Source organism: Poecilia formosa, unplaced genomic scaffold (genome assembly GCF_000485575.1).
Source record: "Poecilia formosa unplaced genomic scaffold, Poecilia_formosa-5.1.2 Scaffold3, whole genome shotgun sequence".
NCBI lineage: Eukaryota > Metazoa > Chordata > Actinopteri > Cyprinodontiformes > Poeciliidae > Poecilia > Poecilia formosa.
Window position 1 is genome coordinate 5,439,845 of NW_006799942.1, and position 17,798 is coordinate 5,457,642.

At 37.1% G+C, this 17,798-nt stretch overlaps 1 protein-coding gene across 3 annotated transcripts in view; it reads right to left on the minus strand.

Moving 5' to 3' along the window:
* LOC103141225 (neurexin-2-like) overlaps positions 1-17,798 on the minus strand; it is a 78,937-nt gene that overhangs the window by 17,631 nt on the left and 43,508 nt on the right. For all 3 annotated transcript variants that reach the window (XM_016673959.1, XM_007556772.2, XM_016673962.1), the window contains one exon: positions 2,519-2,700. In XM_016673959.1, coding sequence (XP_016529445.1) covers positions 2,519-2,700 — 182 coding nt within the window. The remainder of the gene's footprint in view (positions 1-2,518; positions 2,701-17,798) is intronic.

Consider the following 17,798-nt stretch of genomic DNA (forward strand, 5'->3'; position numbering starts at 1 on the left):
CTCCATAACTTCTTCAGCAATTCTAATCGACATAATTTTCTGAACAGTGAAAGCTTTGTAAGTTGCATCTTTTAGACACTCATTAAAAACATGATCATTTGAGACCATCATTAGTTCCTCTAATATACTCTCTGGTGAATGCGGGATGGTTTGTTCAGTTTGTGCAGAGTAATTGGTCTATGGAGCTGCTGCACAGGCCATATTCTGAGTAACAGTTGCAGTGAACTGTGTGACTACTCTAATATGGCAATCTTCTGTTTCACTGCTATTATTTGTCTTACTATAGTTCTAAGTAATAATAGAAAAAATAGATGGGTGTGGAGCATCGAGAGAAAGGGCTCTTATCTGAATCACCTATATGTGTGCAGCATATAAAAGTCATAAATCATCTGTTTCCTTTACTATTTTCAGCTCTCCCTTGTGGCCAGTATTATTTTGGCCAGCAGCAAGCAGTTTCTCTTTGTCTTCCCTGAGTTTCCACAGCCCTTTTAAAATGATAATTAAAGCAAAGAAACAGAACGTGGTAACAAAGGAAAGTTAGAATAAACACAAATTTTACGAAGTGACAAAAGGCCTCGACACCCTCTGAAATCTTTCTGGATTCCTTTCCACAAAGTGGTAATAAGGTGTCAAACTAAGCAATCTGTCTCGTTGTGAGAGGCTTGGCAGCTTCTGAGAAAAGGACGGAAAAAAAAATGGCCTGGTTTGCACGTCGGCAGCAGTCAAGGCATTTATGAGCAAGGCAGGCTAGGTCAGCATCACACATTTAAAAGTAAAATAATTTAAACGAGAGGTGTGGAGAAGTAGGTGCCCTTTTGGCTGGATAAAATTACAAACGAATTAAGTGACATTTGTTTGAACCACTTAAAAGGTAAATCGTTTGGAGGTTGCTTCTCCAACATTTCACTGGAATATCTAAAAAAAAAAAAAGTCAATGTCAATGTAAACTGAGGGAACCTATTCCTCAAATTTCAGTTTTTAAATGCCTGTCTTACTATTACCTACAGACACAATTTGATTTATTTTATTCATTTCAAGATTTAGTGCTTTGTTACAAATTAACAGTAGTTTGCAAGGTCATCAAGCCTAACAACTCAAAAATATATATAATGTTTTACTTGTAACTCGAACAGGTTTGTATGTCTTTAAATTAGTGGTACATGCTAAAAGGCAATCATGGAATTTGTAGAGGGATATTTTAAAAATGCTAAGCATGTTGGATAAAAAAAAAAGTGATCTTGTAGTTTGTATTTTTCAAGATTAAGTCTCTTAAAACATGAGGCAATATGCTGATTTGTGCTTAAAGACCAATAGACGTTTTACTCTTGTAAGCCTTGACGAATTTAATGATGATATGGCCTTCATTCATCATCACAACATTTGTGTGTTCAGTTACAGGTGACTTTAAATCGGCAGTGGATGTGTGCCTGCATCATCTTCATCACATACATCACATCCAGCATCACAGGATGGCATGTGTTGTTCTACCAAAGAATTATTCAGGTTTGATTTATGATAGGATACATGATATGCTTTCAGTAAGCATACGTTCATAACAAACCACATACACACCAGGTTTTGTCAGGTGCTTTGACAACAGATGTGATTTTAATTATTACACCACTCACAGATATTTGACAGATTGTCTGCCTGGTTCCACATCCTGCTGCAGCTACACACTAAAACAGACCTTGAAAAAATAAACTAGCATCTGCTGACTCACTTGGACTCAATCTATGGAAGAATATATTTTAGAAAACATCGCATAGCAAATGTGATGCTCTCGATCTTCTTCCTGTTCCTTGTATTTTATTTTTTTTATTTTTTTAGCCACTAATTTACTTCAATGTTTGGACACCGGAGCTGAACATTGGTGAATCACACAAGCGGTGGTGTCTTGGATCCAAGAATAAAAGCATTAGTAGTTACAACCTAATTCACAATTTATTACAATGGGTTTTAGGAGTACTTTGTTTAAATGTGGAGCACAGTGCATTAAGATTGTAATCATGCACCTTTTCAAACATTTAGAAACAGTTTTCTTTTTCCCCCTGCATGAAATTCATCTTTTTCTATTTTTGCCACTGTTGGGAGTTTTTTTTTTTTTTTTAAAGTTAGATGTCCCCTTGTATGACTAGAAATGTTTGTAAAGTTATATTTAATCTATCTCAGCAGTTTGTTGCTCAACAGCCTGTAACATTTACAGATAAGTTGCAATTTTAAAGGATATAAAGGTAAAAAAATAAATAAAAATACTATCCAGTCCTGTATGTTCTTTTTTTTAACTCATGATGTCAGAAAATATATTTTTGAAGTAGAGTAATAAAAAAAAAAAAAGCTACAAATATTTAGGTTGATGACATCACAATGACCAGGAGAACTGAGCTGACTGGTAAATTAGTAAATATTATACGAAAGCACTTTAAAATGAATTTGATCAATTTTACATAATTTTTTTTTGCTTGCAGCCTATATTGACCCCAACATTTTAAAAAGTATTTCCCTGAGGTGTACTTACAATGTGCAGTTGGAGATAGTCTCCAAGCCCATGGGTGCTCTCCACGCGCACCAAAATGGCCTCCTTCTGTTGAGTGCTGAAGCCCACGGCTAACCGGTCGGCCCGGGTGCTCGGCCTTTCGTTGGGGGCCCAGGTGAATGTGATGAGGGCCCCTCCTTTGCCAAAGATGTATGTGGTCCCAGCTGGGAACAGACAGAAAACGAAAACATTTTGCAGGCACTTAATGATAGATCTCGTCAAGCACAGAAATTCAGACTTTGTATTTGTTCTTTTCAGCTTTTGAAGCACTAACCCTCGTATGAAGATGAAATGATGCTTTCTCCTCTCACTCTCTCTTAACAAGGCCACCTCTGTCCTCAGCTGTGCTCTCCACTTTCTATGTAATTCAAAATAATAATAATATAAAAAAAAAAAGCAAACCAAAACCTGCCATCGGACTGCAAGGAATGGAAATTAATTAGGGATGAATCCTTTCATTTAATAGTTACTAAAAAACCTTAATTTAGAAAGCAGAATAAGGGTTTTGCAAGTAAGCAGCGACAATCATTAGCTGAATGTTGCAGCCAAATAACTGTCATAAGATTTTGGGACTCACACATAATGTTGTTTCAAATATTAAGTTCAAGACTATAACATTTTTAAATGCTCAATCTTGAACAAAAGCAAACTATTTTTTGATTTATGTTTCATGTAAGATTCTTTTTCTGATGGAGCATAGTCATTATTATTTCTCAAATCTGATTGATTCATTATTTTAATTTTTTGACTTTCACTTTTATTTATGGTGTCCTATTTGCAGATACTGAACAAATACTAATCTTATATCTCTGCTACACCACTCCATGCTTATCTTTTGTGTTACCCTAAGCCACAGGGAAACAGTTCTGTTTTTGTTTATCCTATAAACTGACTTACTACAATGTTTTTCAACTTGATGAAAAATTCTTAATGACTGCTGCAGTTCTCAAACACTGAATAGTGCACATGTGCACCACTGCCTTAGAAACAGTTGCTCAAATATCATAGAAAGGCCCCCCACTAGTAACATTACTTACCCTCATGCTACACCCTACAGATACCTCACTCACCTCAGCATGCCGCATGCCTAAAATTGACAGCGTGATAGACTGACCTACATTCTGGATAACTGACCACTAGAGGGCACTGAGAGCATTCAAATTTCATTCCAGAAGAAGTAAATAAATGAATAAATAAATAAATAAATAAATAAAACAAGTTGTGAGGCAAAAGAAAGGTGACCTGTTCTGAAGCAGCAGAACACTGTGAATTTGACATGCTTGACCCAGATACACATGTAGTATTAAGAGCTATGAGGCAAGAGCAGTATATGCACTTTAATGTCATAACAGGACTTGATACTTAACAGAATCTGCTTCCTCTTTTCATTTTTATCCCCGCCTAACATTTAATTTTTATTTTAAACAAGAGCACACAAGTCAAAACAAGAAGAAGGGTGACTGGAGCTTTAAAAAAGTCAAAGATTAAGAAATGCGCAACACTATACATTAACTGTCGAATGTATATATAAAAAGATGGGTCGCATTTCAATGTGCTATTTTTTTAAAGCATAAATTCATGTCTGATTGAAATTCCTCCACCTGCTCCTTCAGAATCTGGCAGGTGCGTGGCAAAGCGATGGCTTCTGCCTGAACTTTTTACCCCTTAAGTTATTCCTCTCCACTCACAACGATTCATGTCTGTCCTTGAAATAAATGAGGAAACGTTGAAACTAATTTTGTCATTTACAAGTCTAGCTCAAATTACAGAAATACCTGAGAATATCCGCAAAGTCAGGTGTTTAACTTCTTTTGCTTGTAAATCAAATACCTTTGAAAGATGTGAAGAGATGTACTGTGCCGGTTGTTCGCTAAACCTGCTGCAAATTGCTAAATTCTGTAATTTGTGCAAGGATCTTATGAGAAGAGCAGTAATCCATTTATGCACCCCATGCATATGTAAATCATGCCAGCTCAAAGTTAGGACTTCAGACTGCAGAAAGTGCCAGATAATATCTCATTGTGCAGCTGTCATGCAGCTGGGAGCAGAAACAACAATCACCTCAGAAAGGACACAGCTCTATGTTTATGGCACTGTTGTCACACCTGAAAAGTGTAGTGTGTGCGCTTGGTATTATTCAGTGAAGCTGAGGAACACTTGAGGAAAAAAAAAAAAAAAATTGTCGCCCCATTTTCAACAATCTGCAATCTGCAAAGGCTCTTCTGCTGAGTGCATAAAAGGTCTCCTATTGTGGAAAACTAACTGCTGGCTGACAGCTAAAAATAACATTAAACGCTTCATCTGAGGGTTCAAAAAACACCTTGTGCTGACTTTGAATTTAATTCAAAGGGTGAGCTCTTCAACGGTGATTGTTTCCGAGTTAATTATTTCTTATTGAGTTAATCTTAATTAATGTCTGGGATTTGCAGTCAAATGTGAGTCAGTGACATTAGTCACATCAAAGAGGCTCACTGAGTGGTTTATTAGTTTATTCCTTTCAGTGAATGTTATCTACATCTGGCCTCTAAGTTTCTCCCCCTTTTTCTCCACAATTAAATTAACAGAATCATGAGCATAGCCCTAGACGTGGCTTTTCACTTTTTCAAATGTTTTAGATTTCTGCCCTAAATACAATCTTTTAGTAAGTTTGAAAAAGATTCACGATGCAATCAAATTGCAAAAAGATTGCAGCCTTGCTTCTGTCAACCCGCCCCAGGGCAGGTGTGGCTACAGTCCAGTAGCTTACCATCATCAGTGGGTGAATAAGGTCTTTGACATTTAAATTAGAGATATAATGGACTATATAAATAAAATCAATTAATTATTATTATTATTATTATTATTATTATTATTCCGTGATTCGGCCGAGGTGTCAAGAAACACAGAGGTTTAGTTAGTTCAGCTAGATCTGGTGTCTATGGCTATGCAAAATGAAATGAATATTTACTTTCATCTGAAAAGAAATGAATGCAAATGGACTTAACCCCAAGTTGCTTTACAATTTGCATATTGGTGTATGAGTAAGTGTGGCTGGGTGAATGTTCCTCTAGCCTAACAGCTCTTTAATTAGTCAGTATAACTAGATAAGTGCACCACATAAGAATTTCCAGCTTCTTTAGCAAAGACCATTTGTGTCTTAGCCTCCTTGTGGAGGGTGTCTCTAGTGTCTGCTAAGCAGCTGCCAAGTCAACAGTTTTAACCTTGATTGTTTAGGCCACAGCATAGCATTTCTGTACGTATAATTTACAGTATACCAATATAAGAGAGGGTGACTTTAACTGTGTTGAGGGTGGTTCAGTTGGTAAAGTTGTTGTCTTGCAACTGGAAGGTTATAGACTTGATGTTGATGTCTCCTTGGGCAAGGCACTTAACCTTGAGGTCTTTGTATTGATGTAGAAATGCGTGCATGTCTGTGCTCTGGTGTAAAGGGCTTTCAGTGGTCAGTACGGCTGGAAAAGTGCTACATATGTTCAGTCCATTTATCAACTTAGCATGTTTTCCATTGTCAGAGAACAACTGGATCATCCTGTTTCAGACTTCAGAAATAATGCCGAATTTTCCTCATGTACATCAAACATTTACTGCACTCCAGTAGCTTTCCTCTGCAGCCACTGCATACTGGTTTTTAGAAAGCTCTTCCCAATTGATTTTTATTTTGAAGAAAAGCTTCAGCAGTCTAAATTATCAAATCAATATTTAACTGGGCTCTTTAGTGTGAAATCTTCTGCACCACTAGCTGGCTGACCTGCAGGGTAAATACATAAAAATCTTTTTTGGTAGAGGTAACTACGCAAGATATTGCCTTTAATATTCAAACTCAGACAAGACCTCAAATTATTCTTTGTGGACTTTAAATCATTCATGAGAGAAAAGGAGGTTTTGGGGATTCTGACCTGGCTGAAATTGAACATTGCCAGCTAATGCTAACCATGTGATATTCTGAACTGTGCATACTGTGCTCTGCAGCAGATTGCTTTTTTCTATCAAGAATCTAGGTTGCTGAACTTACTCACAGACTTTACAATATTGATATACCCCTACAGTTTTTTGTTTTTTTTGTTTTTAGAGTCCTCTACAAGGTTTGCAGATATCGCTACCAGTTATATTATTAATAGGTCCTGACTGATTATACTTTACTGTATTCTCCTGTATTATATGGTCACATCATCCTGCTACTTCAGGGGTTTTTGTCTTTTCAAAAACATTACTGTGTGGGTTGCTTCTTTGTTGATTTGCATGATTTGCAGTTGGCCAATTTCAACAAGCAAGCGAATGACTCAAATAAGACATGATTTGTTTGTTTCTCCTTTCTAGATTTTAATTTAATCAATTCAAACAAGCTAAAGTTACTTCTGGCAATGAGGTAAAATATATTTAACCTTGGAACTTTTAGTTTACATTTTCCTAGGGAAGCAGATATTGTACATGGCATGAGTTTGATAAAATAATCAGAAAACGTTGCAAATTGTTGCAACATTTATCAGGTATGAGCAGTAATAGTAGATGATGAATATGCAGGTCATAATAAGTATAACCTTTAGACAGAAGTAATTTGATTGATAAAATACTAATCAAAGGTATTTAAATTTTATTGTTTAGCACCAAATCAAAACAAAAAGCTATCTAAGCGTCCTAGTCAAATCCAACTAAATGAAACCCAGTTCATTCTGCTGGATCACTCAAAGGCTTTGGATGCATCAATGCAAACTAAAATGAATCTCTGTATATTGTAAATAGAGGTTATTTAATGACATTTAATAATATTTTTGGGGAAAAAAAATTATAAATTTTCGCAGTACTGTGAAGACCTCTCGACAAAAAGCTTATGAAATGGAGATTTGTGTAAACAAGCAAAAACAGACAAGAGAAAAAGAAGAAGGAGGCCAAAAGAGGTTAACATGCTTCCCAGCTATGTGTTTCCTGAAATATGGAATATTAATGCACCTGGAGGAAAACATGAAGGCATCTATCTATAGACAGCAGCACCATCTGCATTAGTAATGACATTAAAGCATTTCATTACACCTTTCTGCCTCGCCATTCCAGCTCTACCTCTCTAAAGGAAGACCTGCATCGAGTAGAAGCTGGTGGTAAATCAGCTGTATTAAAGTTATTACTAAAAACAACACAGTTTACTACCTCGAAGCACCTCGGTGACGGGGTTTTGTGGAACGTCTCATGGGAGCTGCTCTGCTCGCCTTTTTTCCTCATGACATGAATAACAAAGCAGCCTTGAGATTCTAAACTGCACGATGAGCACTGTGTCATCATTATTAGTTGGTAACCTTGAAAATTAAATCAAGCTGCACACACATTCTAGTAACACTTGCATCTGAAACAATATACAAGAAGTCCAAGAAATATAGGTGAACCTCTGTGCTGAAGTCAAAGTTAAAACCAAAATGAGCAGCATTTTTCTCACTCCCTCAAAGCCCAAGAAGACTGAGTTATATTAACGATGTTCGTTCTTTAAATGAATTACAACTCGTTTTGGTTAAGCTCTCAAAATGTAATCATGACACTCTATCATGTCCTAATGGATCTTTACACAACAAATGCAACAGTATGGAGGGTTTGTTTATGCCAAGATGAATGCTACCCACACAAATATTCTGTCCTCCTTTCATATGTTCTCTAAGCCAGCTGAATGTGAAAAAGAAGAAATGTTGTGGCCATAAAACATGAAAATACAATGAGATCCCAGAATCAATTAGTCACCGATGCAACATTGTAGAACATGAGAATAATACAAAATGAAATGAAATTACATCAGACTTGTACATCTGCTTTTCCACCCTCAAAAGGGTTCTCAAATTTGCTCTACAATGAAATTAGTTATTTCCATTTATGCACATATTCACACACCGATGTTGGCAAGCTACTATCAGAAAACGCAATAATTGCATATAACTGGTTTACTGGTTACTGACTTTGGAGATGACAACGTCCACCAGAAACATAGCAGTGAAAAACCCCCCACTCCAAAGAGCATTTATATGATCGGAGGCATTCATATCAGCAAGGACACTTTTCAGTTTCTCATCTCAAAACTTTGTTTTTATATCATTATTACAATACATAACAAGCCACTGGCACATAGATCTGGGCCCGGCGCTGCACAGCTGCAGCTGCAATGAGTGTGATGTCATGGTGACCAGGCAAGCGAGCAGTGCTGTGCACCGCGCTGACCAACTGCGTCTTGTAGCTGTAACTCCTACAATAAAGTCCATTTTTACATCGGGCTTTGTTCGGGCTCAAAGAAAACATTGTCTAACATTATCTAATTTTATGATCTTCTGCATCTTCTGGAAAAAAAACAACAGAAACGGTTGGCTTTAGATCAGGTCTGAAAAATACAGTTAATCTATTAGTATTTTGCTTCAAATAGACAATCAGATCACATTATGCATGGCTGCTTCAGTTTCCGTGTTACGAAACCAGTGAAACCAGTCAGTCACTCCCTGTACACGTTTTCTGATAATTATTTTCATATTGTGCCAGTATGGAGTGATGTGTGCCCTCCAGTGCTGTTTTAATAAAAGCTCAATTAGAAATGTGACTGAACACAGCTGTTGCCTTCTGATTCATTGCTTGACAAGAAAACTTTATTACAGATTCTTAAGGAATTGGGGATGCTTTTATCATCGTTTGCTCAAAATCTAAGATACTTAGATTGTGCAACACCCAAACTATATTATTCAACCAATTTTATATAAAAATACTGTTTTCAACCTTTTTCATTGATGAAAATACACATACTGTTTTGGCACTAAGCCCACACTAAATTTTGGTTGGGAAGAGACTCGTTTCTGTACCACTCAAGTAAGAACCACCACTGCATGAAATTGTAGTATTATTAAATTCATAATATGATGTCTCATACTCGAACTGGCCGAGAGCTGAAAGAACAGGTAAGAACTAACCTTCAACCGCATCTGTGGCAATAAGAGCTTTTATTTTCATAACTTGCACAGGATTTTTTTATGGTCGTTTGCTTCGTTTCTGAATTAAAGCGTTTCGCTGGCTGGGAATATTTCTGGCAGGGCAAAAGTGGCCAACTGTGTACAGTGTTGTGTGGACGCTTCAGGAAAAGACAGTTTGTGAAGGGCAACAAGGCCACATCAAACAAAGCTGTTCGATTTAGACTTAAATTCTCTAATGTGAGCAGTTCTGGAAGAACGGGGAGTCACGGAGTTCAAATTTCTCATCTGGCTTATAGCATCTGAGGCAGACTTGCACCATGGTCTATTAAATTCAGCTTAGTGAAATGATGAAAATGAATACGCAGGCCTGAAGCCTGTCAGAGAGAACATATGGTTCTCAAGCTAAAATATAGTGTTCCAGTTAGAAAGCAGCATTGCACACTTAGAGCTGTGTGCAAAGACTCAACAAATAAAAATCAATCACACCAATTAAATTTGGCCAAGCGAAAGTGGGCTGGAAAAGTCTTATGAATCTTAAATAAACCACACACGCAGCCGGCACACGCTGACTTCAGCTTTATTATGGTCGAACTGCTGTTTCTGCGCCTTTCAGCAAGACGTATTCAGACTGCCAGTTTTCAAATTGAATGTCTGCAGCTCGCGGCACCTCAAACAGCCCTTTCTTCTCCATTATGGCGTTCAGCCTTTCTCCCACTCAGATTTCAGGTGACTCGGGGTTGCGATGAAATTGTGCCGATGCGAGTGCAGCAGATGAATTTCTGGGCTGAACGTAATGCAGCCCAGTCAAGTAACATGTCAGATAGATACCGTATGAATGTTTCTAATAAAAAGTAGGCTATTCCTGCATTAGTACTGGGATTGTCACATCAGAAGGATTTTGATAACATATAACAACGTATCAGTCCAGTCCAGTTTCTAAATTGTTCTAGTGACGTGTATTTCTTTTGCCTTTTCATGTTGGTTCTGGCCACCAAGTCTTCCAGGTTAGGTTTTAAAAAAAGGCAGTGGCTTAGTGTAACATACACCACCGAACCCTGAATGTCCCACATGCTGTGCGACTTGCTGGGTAAGATGATGGTGGCCCAGAAAAACTGAAATTATTCATAGAGATTTCTGAAAAAAAAAAAATAATCCCAAAAATTGAGCTCCACTTATGAAAAGAATAAAATGTTCACAATTTTCTTGGAAAATGTATTCATACCTTGATTTTTTAGAAACTGTGACTTTGACACCATTTAGAACTTGTGACTCAGATAACGTAAAAAGAAGCATGTTTTTTTGTGCTTTGTGGAAATACATCTTTCATACCCTTCAATCATTTTATACATTTGAAATTATTTTAACCCCATGTTTCTTAGCAACAGGATTGTTTACTAATATCCTTAGCTGAATCTGTTGTGTCTCTAAGCCAAGATGCCACTACATATTACACTACAATTTCTAATTTGGATGAGAATGTTAATACAATCAAGAACAAACTTGATTTTAAGATCCTGACATATATAAGACATGCTATGCTCATTATTTGTGCAGATCTACTGTGAAAAAAAATAATCTGTGGCATCATAAAGACAGACTGCTGTATCAGGAATGTTAAGTGTTACAAAACATTCAAAAGGGACCTAAAATGAATATTAAATATGTTCTCTTCTGCATTAGCACCTCATTATTTTATCTGGCATTTTTTTTAATTTACATAAAAACAATATATTTTATTTAATCTCTTAAAATTTGTATAAAAGGGTTTATTATTTTCTTGTCCAAACTAGTTGTAATAAGTTATCCATCATGAAAGCAAAAACATATATAGCACATCTGTCTGCGTGGCTTTATAAAGATCACCATGGGTTCCTCTAAAATGCTGCTGATGCTCACTGTAATTACAGTTATTATATTAGAGTTATAGATATTATAATATACGACTTATTGTTCAAGTTCAAAACGTTACAGTCAAGATCAGAAAACTAGACCGGTGTCTTACCAGCCACCACAAATATCTAGAACAGTACAGATGGTTCTGCTACTTACTGCACTTGTTCAAAAATAAAAAAGGGGGGGAGGAGGGGGAAACTGTTTTCATTGATTAACCAGAGGCAGTAAAACAAATGTTTGACTATTCATGCCTTTTTTACATGTCTTTCTACGACCTTGTTAGATTTCAATTGGCAGTTTTTTTTTTTCGGAAAAGTCTCATCTTTATGACTGTCATAAACAATGATAGTGATTTTGAAAAGGCATCAACAGTGTGAAACTACAAATAAGACAACGAAAACTAAAGCCTTGTTTGTCAGTTTATGTTTGCATGTAGCTTGTTTTGCTTTGCCACACATGTGCAGTGGTGTGCTGGATCTCTTTGCTAATACACTGCATACGTAAAGCCTCAACTGTTTTTCCTTCATTGGTCATAAATATAAAAGGTGAATCTAAAAAAAACAAAAAAACATTTGACATCAAAATAAATTTTTCTTGTAATGAAAAAAAAGAAGAAATTTAGATTTATTACACAGAGTGGTGTATGTCAGTTTAATTTTGATTTTGTTTTACAAAGTGGCCACTAGCCCATTTTTTAAGATTTTTTATTTTTATTTTTGCAAAATACCAATGAGAAAGGATTTTAAGCATGAAAATGTTATACTATGTTCTACACAATCTAAGGAAAGACTGATGACTTGAAAGTCAGCCACACATTCAAGGATTTCCTCCTAGAGTCACAAATTTTTATTTGTGAAGAATCTAGCAGTTCAAAGCAAGAATTTAAAAAGGAAAATCAAGTGGAAGGAAAAAGTGTGGCAGTAGAAAAGGTGTTCAAATTGCAGCCTTGAGAGGATTGTGATTAAAAGACAATGTCAGAACGGTCCTACTTGGGCTAATGAGAAATAGGACTGGACTGTTACTCAGTGCTCTTCATACATGAAAGTCAATCTTTGGAAATCAAGTTCTTGAAGGCTTGGAGGAGAGTAGAGAGGCATTAAATCTTTAAACATATTCTAATTATTGCACCTGTAAATACAGATTTAATTCTAATACTTAACCAACATTTACGAATGCTGGCTGGTTTTTGCTGTTGTTTGTTTCGATGAAGGTCAGTGAAAATGTGCATTTCAGCCAGCCTCACCATCACTCATGAGGTAATGCAGTTTGCTACCCAGGGGGGAATTTGAGCCCTCTTGAACTGACTCAATGATGCCCATGGCCCCTTTGTTCTCCAATTTTCCAGATAAAACAAACATTGCTCCACACATTATTCCAGAGAGCCCCATAGATAAGCATTTCCCAGCACTAGTGCATTGATCTAAGGACAACCTGTCCTCTGTTAAATTCAATTTTTGAATCAGGCTCGACGGATACATCCTTCGAAAGATGCTGCCCCTTCCTCCCGCCTTTCAGACGTCTCTCTGGAGGCATTAGTTGCTCTTTGCTTTGCCACAGCCAGACAGCCCTAACACTAACACCGAGGCCCTGGAGAATGAAGTGCAGCAGATTTTTCATGAGTGTGTTGATCGGGCTGGTGTGTTGGGCTTGTGATGAGGGGTCAGCTACAGTGCAAGCTTTTTTTTATAATCCAGTTGAGAAAATACAAGTTCTTTGGTTCTGTGGTCATGGTGGTGGCTGACTCTCCCTTAGCGTTGCGGTGCAACACAAGTACAGAGTAAAATGTGCGCTGAAGCATCACTATCTTTATGAAACCAGACACACCAAAAGATTTCCTCTGATAGGCCTTTTCTAACTTGTACAGATATGGATGTTTACTTTATTATGGGTGGATTAATTCTGAAATGTGAATTGTTTAAGTCAATATTAGCTGCAAACTTAATATTTGAAATATGATGTGGGATTTTAGACTGTAAGCTTTAAATAGAAGTCTGATTGTCTGATCTGTATGCAAATTACAAGATTTTAATTTCATATCATGTACACAGTGGAAGAAAAAAAAAAGTTTCTCTCACTAAATTCTTATTCACTCCAACTGAAGCATGTCTTATACGCTGATGGGAAGATTAAGAGGGAAATTTCAAAGGAGAACCAGAAAAGTTGGGAGGGCTTTGTTTTGATGTATTTGTTTATTGAGGAATTTTATTGAGATTTGTCCATATTTGGCCTGCTGATCAGCAATCTGAGACAATCGAGCAAAAAGTGTCCTATCCTATTTCTGGCCAGTTAATTGTTACATGTTTAATGTATTATTACATTACTTTTATGTGGGACAATTATGAAAAAAAACTTTTTTGGAGTATTTTGTTTTTAGAGTTACTCGATTTCTTTTCAGTGTAAAGAATCAAATTGTTTAAAAAAACATTAATACATAAAACTGTATAATAAAGAAAACACATATGATGCATTCATTGAACAATATTTAGAAATCTTTGCAGTCAATTGTTTATTTATTGCAAGCTTTGCCTTTGCAACAACTTTCCTTAAAAATGAATCTTTTTAGCCTGGATTTCAGTCAGCTTTAGACATGCTGTCTTGGATTTTATCTACTTTATTTCACTTCCTTTTATTTGTTATTTGTTTAATGCAATTACATTTCTATTTCAACCATGATACCCTAGTGTTATTTATAATTTTATTTTAGTTTCAGTGACATTTTTTTTAGATTTGATCATTTACATTTGCTAGTGTTTCATATTCTAGTTTCAGAGTTTCAATTCTTGTATTTCATATTTTAGCATCCATCAGTTGTGACTGCGATTCCCTAGTTGTATACTAAATATAACACCTTATTATAGTTGTCAAGAAGTATTTTAGTTTCTTAGCTTAACATAAATTTGTGTGTTTATTGTTTATAAGTTTAGTCATTTATGTGCAAAGCAGTTGAAGTTTCATCTAATTCTGTGAAAAGTGTCTGAACAGTTGACATTATTCTTTCATGTGTCTGTGATGAACTGCCTGCAGTCTTGATATTGGAATAATGTAACAATCCATGCAGTAACCTCTGTTTTAGATGAGGAATGAGAGGCGCTGCAGCAGGGGAGGTGAGCTATTAATAGAGAGTTGCCCAGGGGCGCTCAGAAGTCTTTGGCCAGCCTTGAAACACTCGTGCACACTTATACAGTTGTGTATCCGTGACGAAGGGCATCACAATGACTCACATCCATTTCCAGGAGTCCGAAATTTGATTTATACTTCTGTGCTAACAACCAGCTCAGGCAAGCTGCAGCCTATGCAAATAAACCGAGTGCCTGCATCAAGCAGTCAGAGCATCAGACGGCTACATGGACGGAGATGTATTTCCCTTTGCATGACAAAGGGGAAGAAAGGTTTGCTTTGGATAGAAACAAAAGAAATGCATAAAAGAGATGTTCGAATAAAAATAATGCTACCAGCTAATATGCTAACTGGTTTGGTTGACAGGCTTATGTTTGACAGGGATAAAAAAAAACATGTTGTGTTTTGATCAAACAAATCTTTAGACATTTTGAGATTCCCTCTCAACTATACCCTCATGCTTGTTGAGGCTTGCTGCAGAGCCAACTGACTCAATGTAATTTCTTCAGAAAGGTAACTTTTTGCCATTTGGCATTTCCTTATCCACTCAGTTTGATTGTATTGCATTTTAGATCAAATTAGAATCTAAAATACAATTCGTCCAGAATCCTCCCAGAGTAGGATTTGTTTGAATTTGGACCAAACAGGCCCTGCAAAGACATTGAAATGTGTCACACCATGACTACAAACTTCAATGTATTTGATTGTTCAATGTGATAGACACACACACAGTGCAGTCAATGTTTGTGGAAAAGAAAAAAAAAGCTTGCATGGTACAAAATAGTTTAGACTGAGTGGAGTGTGTCTGAACAGCAACATTCAGGTCTTGCCACTTATGACTTTAGGTCTGGAGTTACTGAACTAATTTAATATCTGAACATGCTTTGATCTGAACAGCTGCAGCTCTAACTGTACTTTTATGGCTGCTGTCCTGCTGGAAGGAAAACCTCCACCCCAGTCTTAATTATTTTGTAGAATTTCATCCAGAATTATTCTATACTTAGCTTATTTCAGCATCCCATAAACTCTGACCAGCATCACTGTCACCATTACCATGTTTCATGTTAGGGATGGTTTAGTTAGGGCGATGCATTGCGTTCGTTTTCAAAAAAAGTTCAGTTTTGACCTCATCTGAACAGTTCACATTCTTTTACATGCTTACTGTGACAAACTACAAACAGGACTTCTTGTGATTTTCTTTCAACAATGAATATTTTCTTGTGATTTTTTTTTTCATAAAGATGAGATCTGTAGTTCCCACCTAAACTGTGAATCTTAGCTGCACCACGCTGTTTCTATTTTAAGATAATGTGTTGAACAGAGCTCCATGACATGTTCAAAGCTTGGGATATTTTTTTTTAAAGCTAACTGGGCTAAAAGCGTATCTAGAACTTTCTCCTGGGCTGTTTGATGTGTTCCTTCATCTTCATGATGTGGTTTGTTCACTAATACACTCCTGATCAAAATCTTAAGACCAGTCAAAAAATTGCAAGAATTTGCATTTTGCACTATTGGATCTTAAGAAGGTTCTAAGTAGAGCTTCACAATGTGAAAAGAAGAAATCAGCATAAGAGACAAAAACTTTTGAGCGGGAAATTAATTGAAAACTGCATTTACACTCAAACATGATTTTTTTCAGCTGATCAAAAGTTTAAGACCATAGCTCAAAAAACCCCGAAAACCCCCCAAAACAGAAATCAAAGTGTCAAAAAAAAAGGACTCAGTAATGAGTAGCTCCACCATTCTTGTTGATGACTTCAAACAATCGTTTAGGCATGCTTGATGCCAGAGTTTCCAGGAGGCTAGTGGGAACGTTGCTCCAAGTGTTGAAGATGGCTTCACGAAGGGCATCCACTGTCTGGAACTGATGTCCATTTTTCTAAACGACCCTTGCCATCCATCCCCAAATGTTCTCAATTGGGTTTAGATCCGGGGAACATGCAGGATGGTCCAAAAGAGTGATGTTATTCTCTTGGAAGAACTCCTTTGTCAGGCGGGCATTGTGAACTGCAGCATTGTCCTGTTGAAAAACCCAATCATTACCACACAGACGAGGGCCCTCAGTCATGAGGGATGCCCCCTGCAACATCTCCACATAGCCAGCTGCTGTTAGACGCCCCTGCACAACCTGAAGCTCCATTGTTCCATTGAAGGAAAACGCACCCCAAATCATGATGGCGCCCCCACCACTGTGCCGTGTAGAAAACATCTCAGGTGGGATCTCCTTGTCATGCCAGTAACGTTGGAAGCCATCAGGACCATCAAGGTAAAATTTTTTCTCATCAGAGAAGACAACTTTCTTCTACCTTTCAATGTCCCATGTTTGGTGCACCCTTGCAAAGTCCAAACGGGCAATTTTGTGGCGTTGAAATAGACGTGGCCTTTGAAGATGTTTTTAGTTTCTGAAGCCCTTCTCTCGCAGATGTCGTCTGATGGTTATTGGGCTGCAGTCAGGACCAGTAATGGCCTTAATTTGGGTAGAGGATCGTCCCGTGTCTTGACGGACAGCCAATCGGATCCTGCTGCTCAGAGCTGGTGAAATCTTTTTGGGTCTACCACATGACTTTTTTGTTCCATAACCCTCAGGATCATTTGAAAAATGCAAAATGACTGTCTTACTGCGTCCAACCTCAGCAGCGATGGCACGTTGTGAGAGGCCTTGCTTGCAGCTCAACAATCCTACCACGTTCAAAGGCAGTGAGGTTTTTCGCTTTTGCCATCAGGAGGTCTTGACAGTGTAAAGACTTGACAGAAAATGACATGGAATCCAGATTTTTGCACAGCTTTTGGCTTTTAAAGACTATGGTCTTAAACTTTTGATCAGCTGAAAAAATCATGTTTGAGTGTAAATGCAGTTTTCAGAAAATTCCCCGCTCAAAAGTTCTTGTCTCTGGCACTGAGTTTTTCCTTTAACATTGTGAAGCTCTACTTAGAACCTTCTTAAGATCCAATAGTGCAAAATGCAAATTCTTACAATTTTTTGACTGGGCTTAAGATTTTGATCAGGAGTGAATTACCTAACAAACCTCTGACGCCTTCACAGAACAGCTCGATTTACACTGAGGCGAAGTTGCAAACATATGGACTTTTTGTGGAATTAGGCGTGAGAGTAAAGGGGGACGACAACAAGTATATGTCATACTTTCAAGATTCTCACTTTTAAAATGTTTAAAACATCTACCATGGCCTATCACAATAAAAACTAATGAAAGTTTGAGGTTGTAAAATGTGACAAAGGTAAACCGAGTATAAGCTAGAAGGATATGACTTTAAGCTAGAATGAATTAAGAATACATGAGATTTTCTGCTGTTGACTGTGGCAGTGTGAC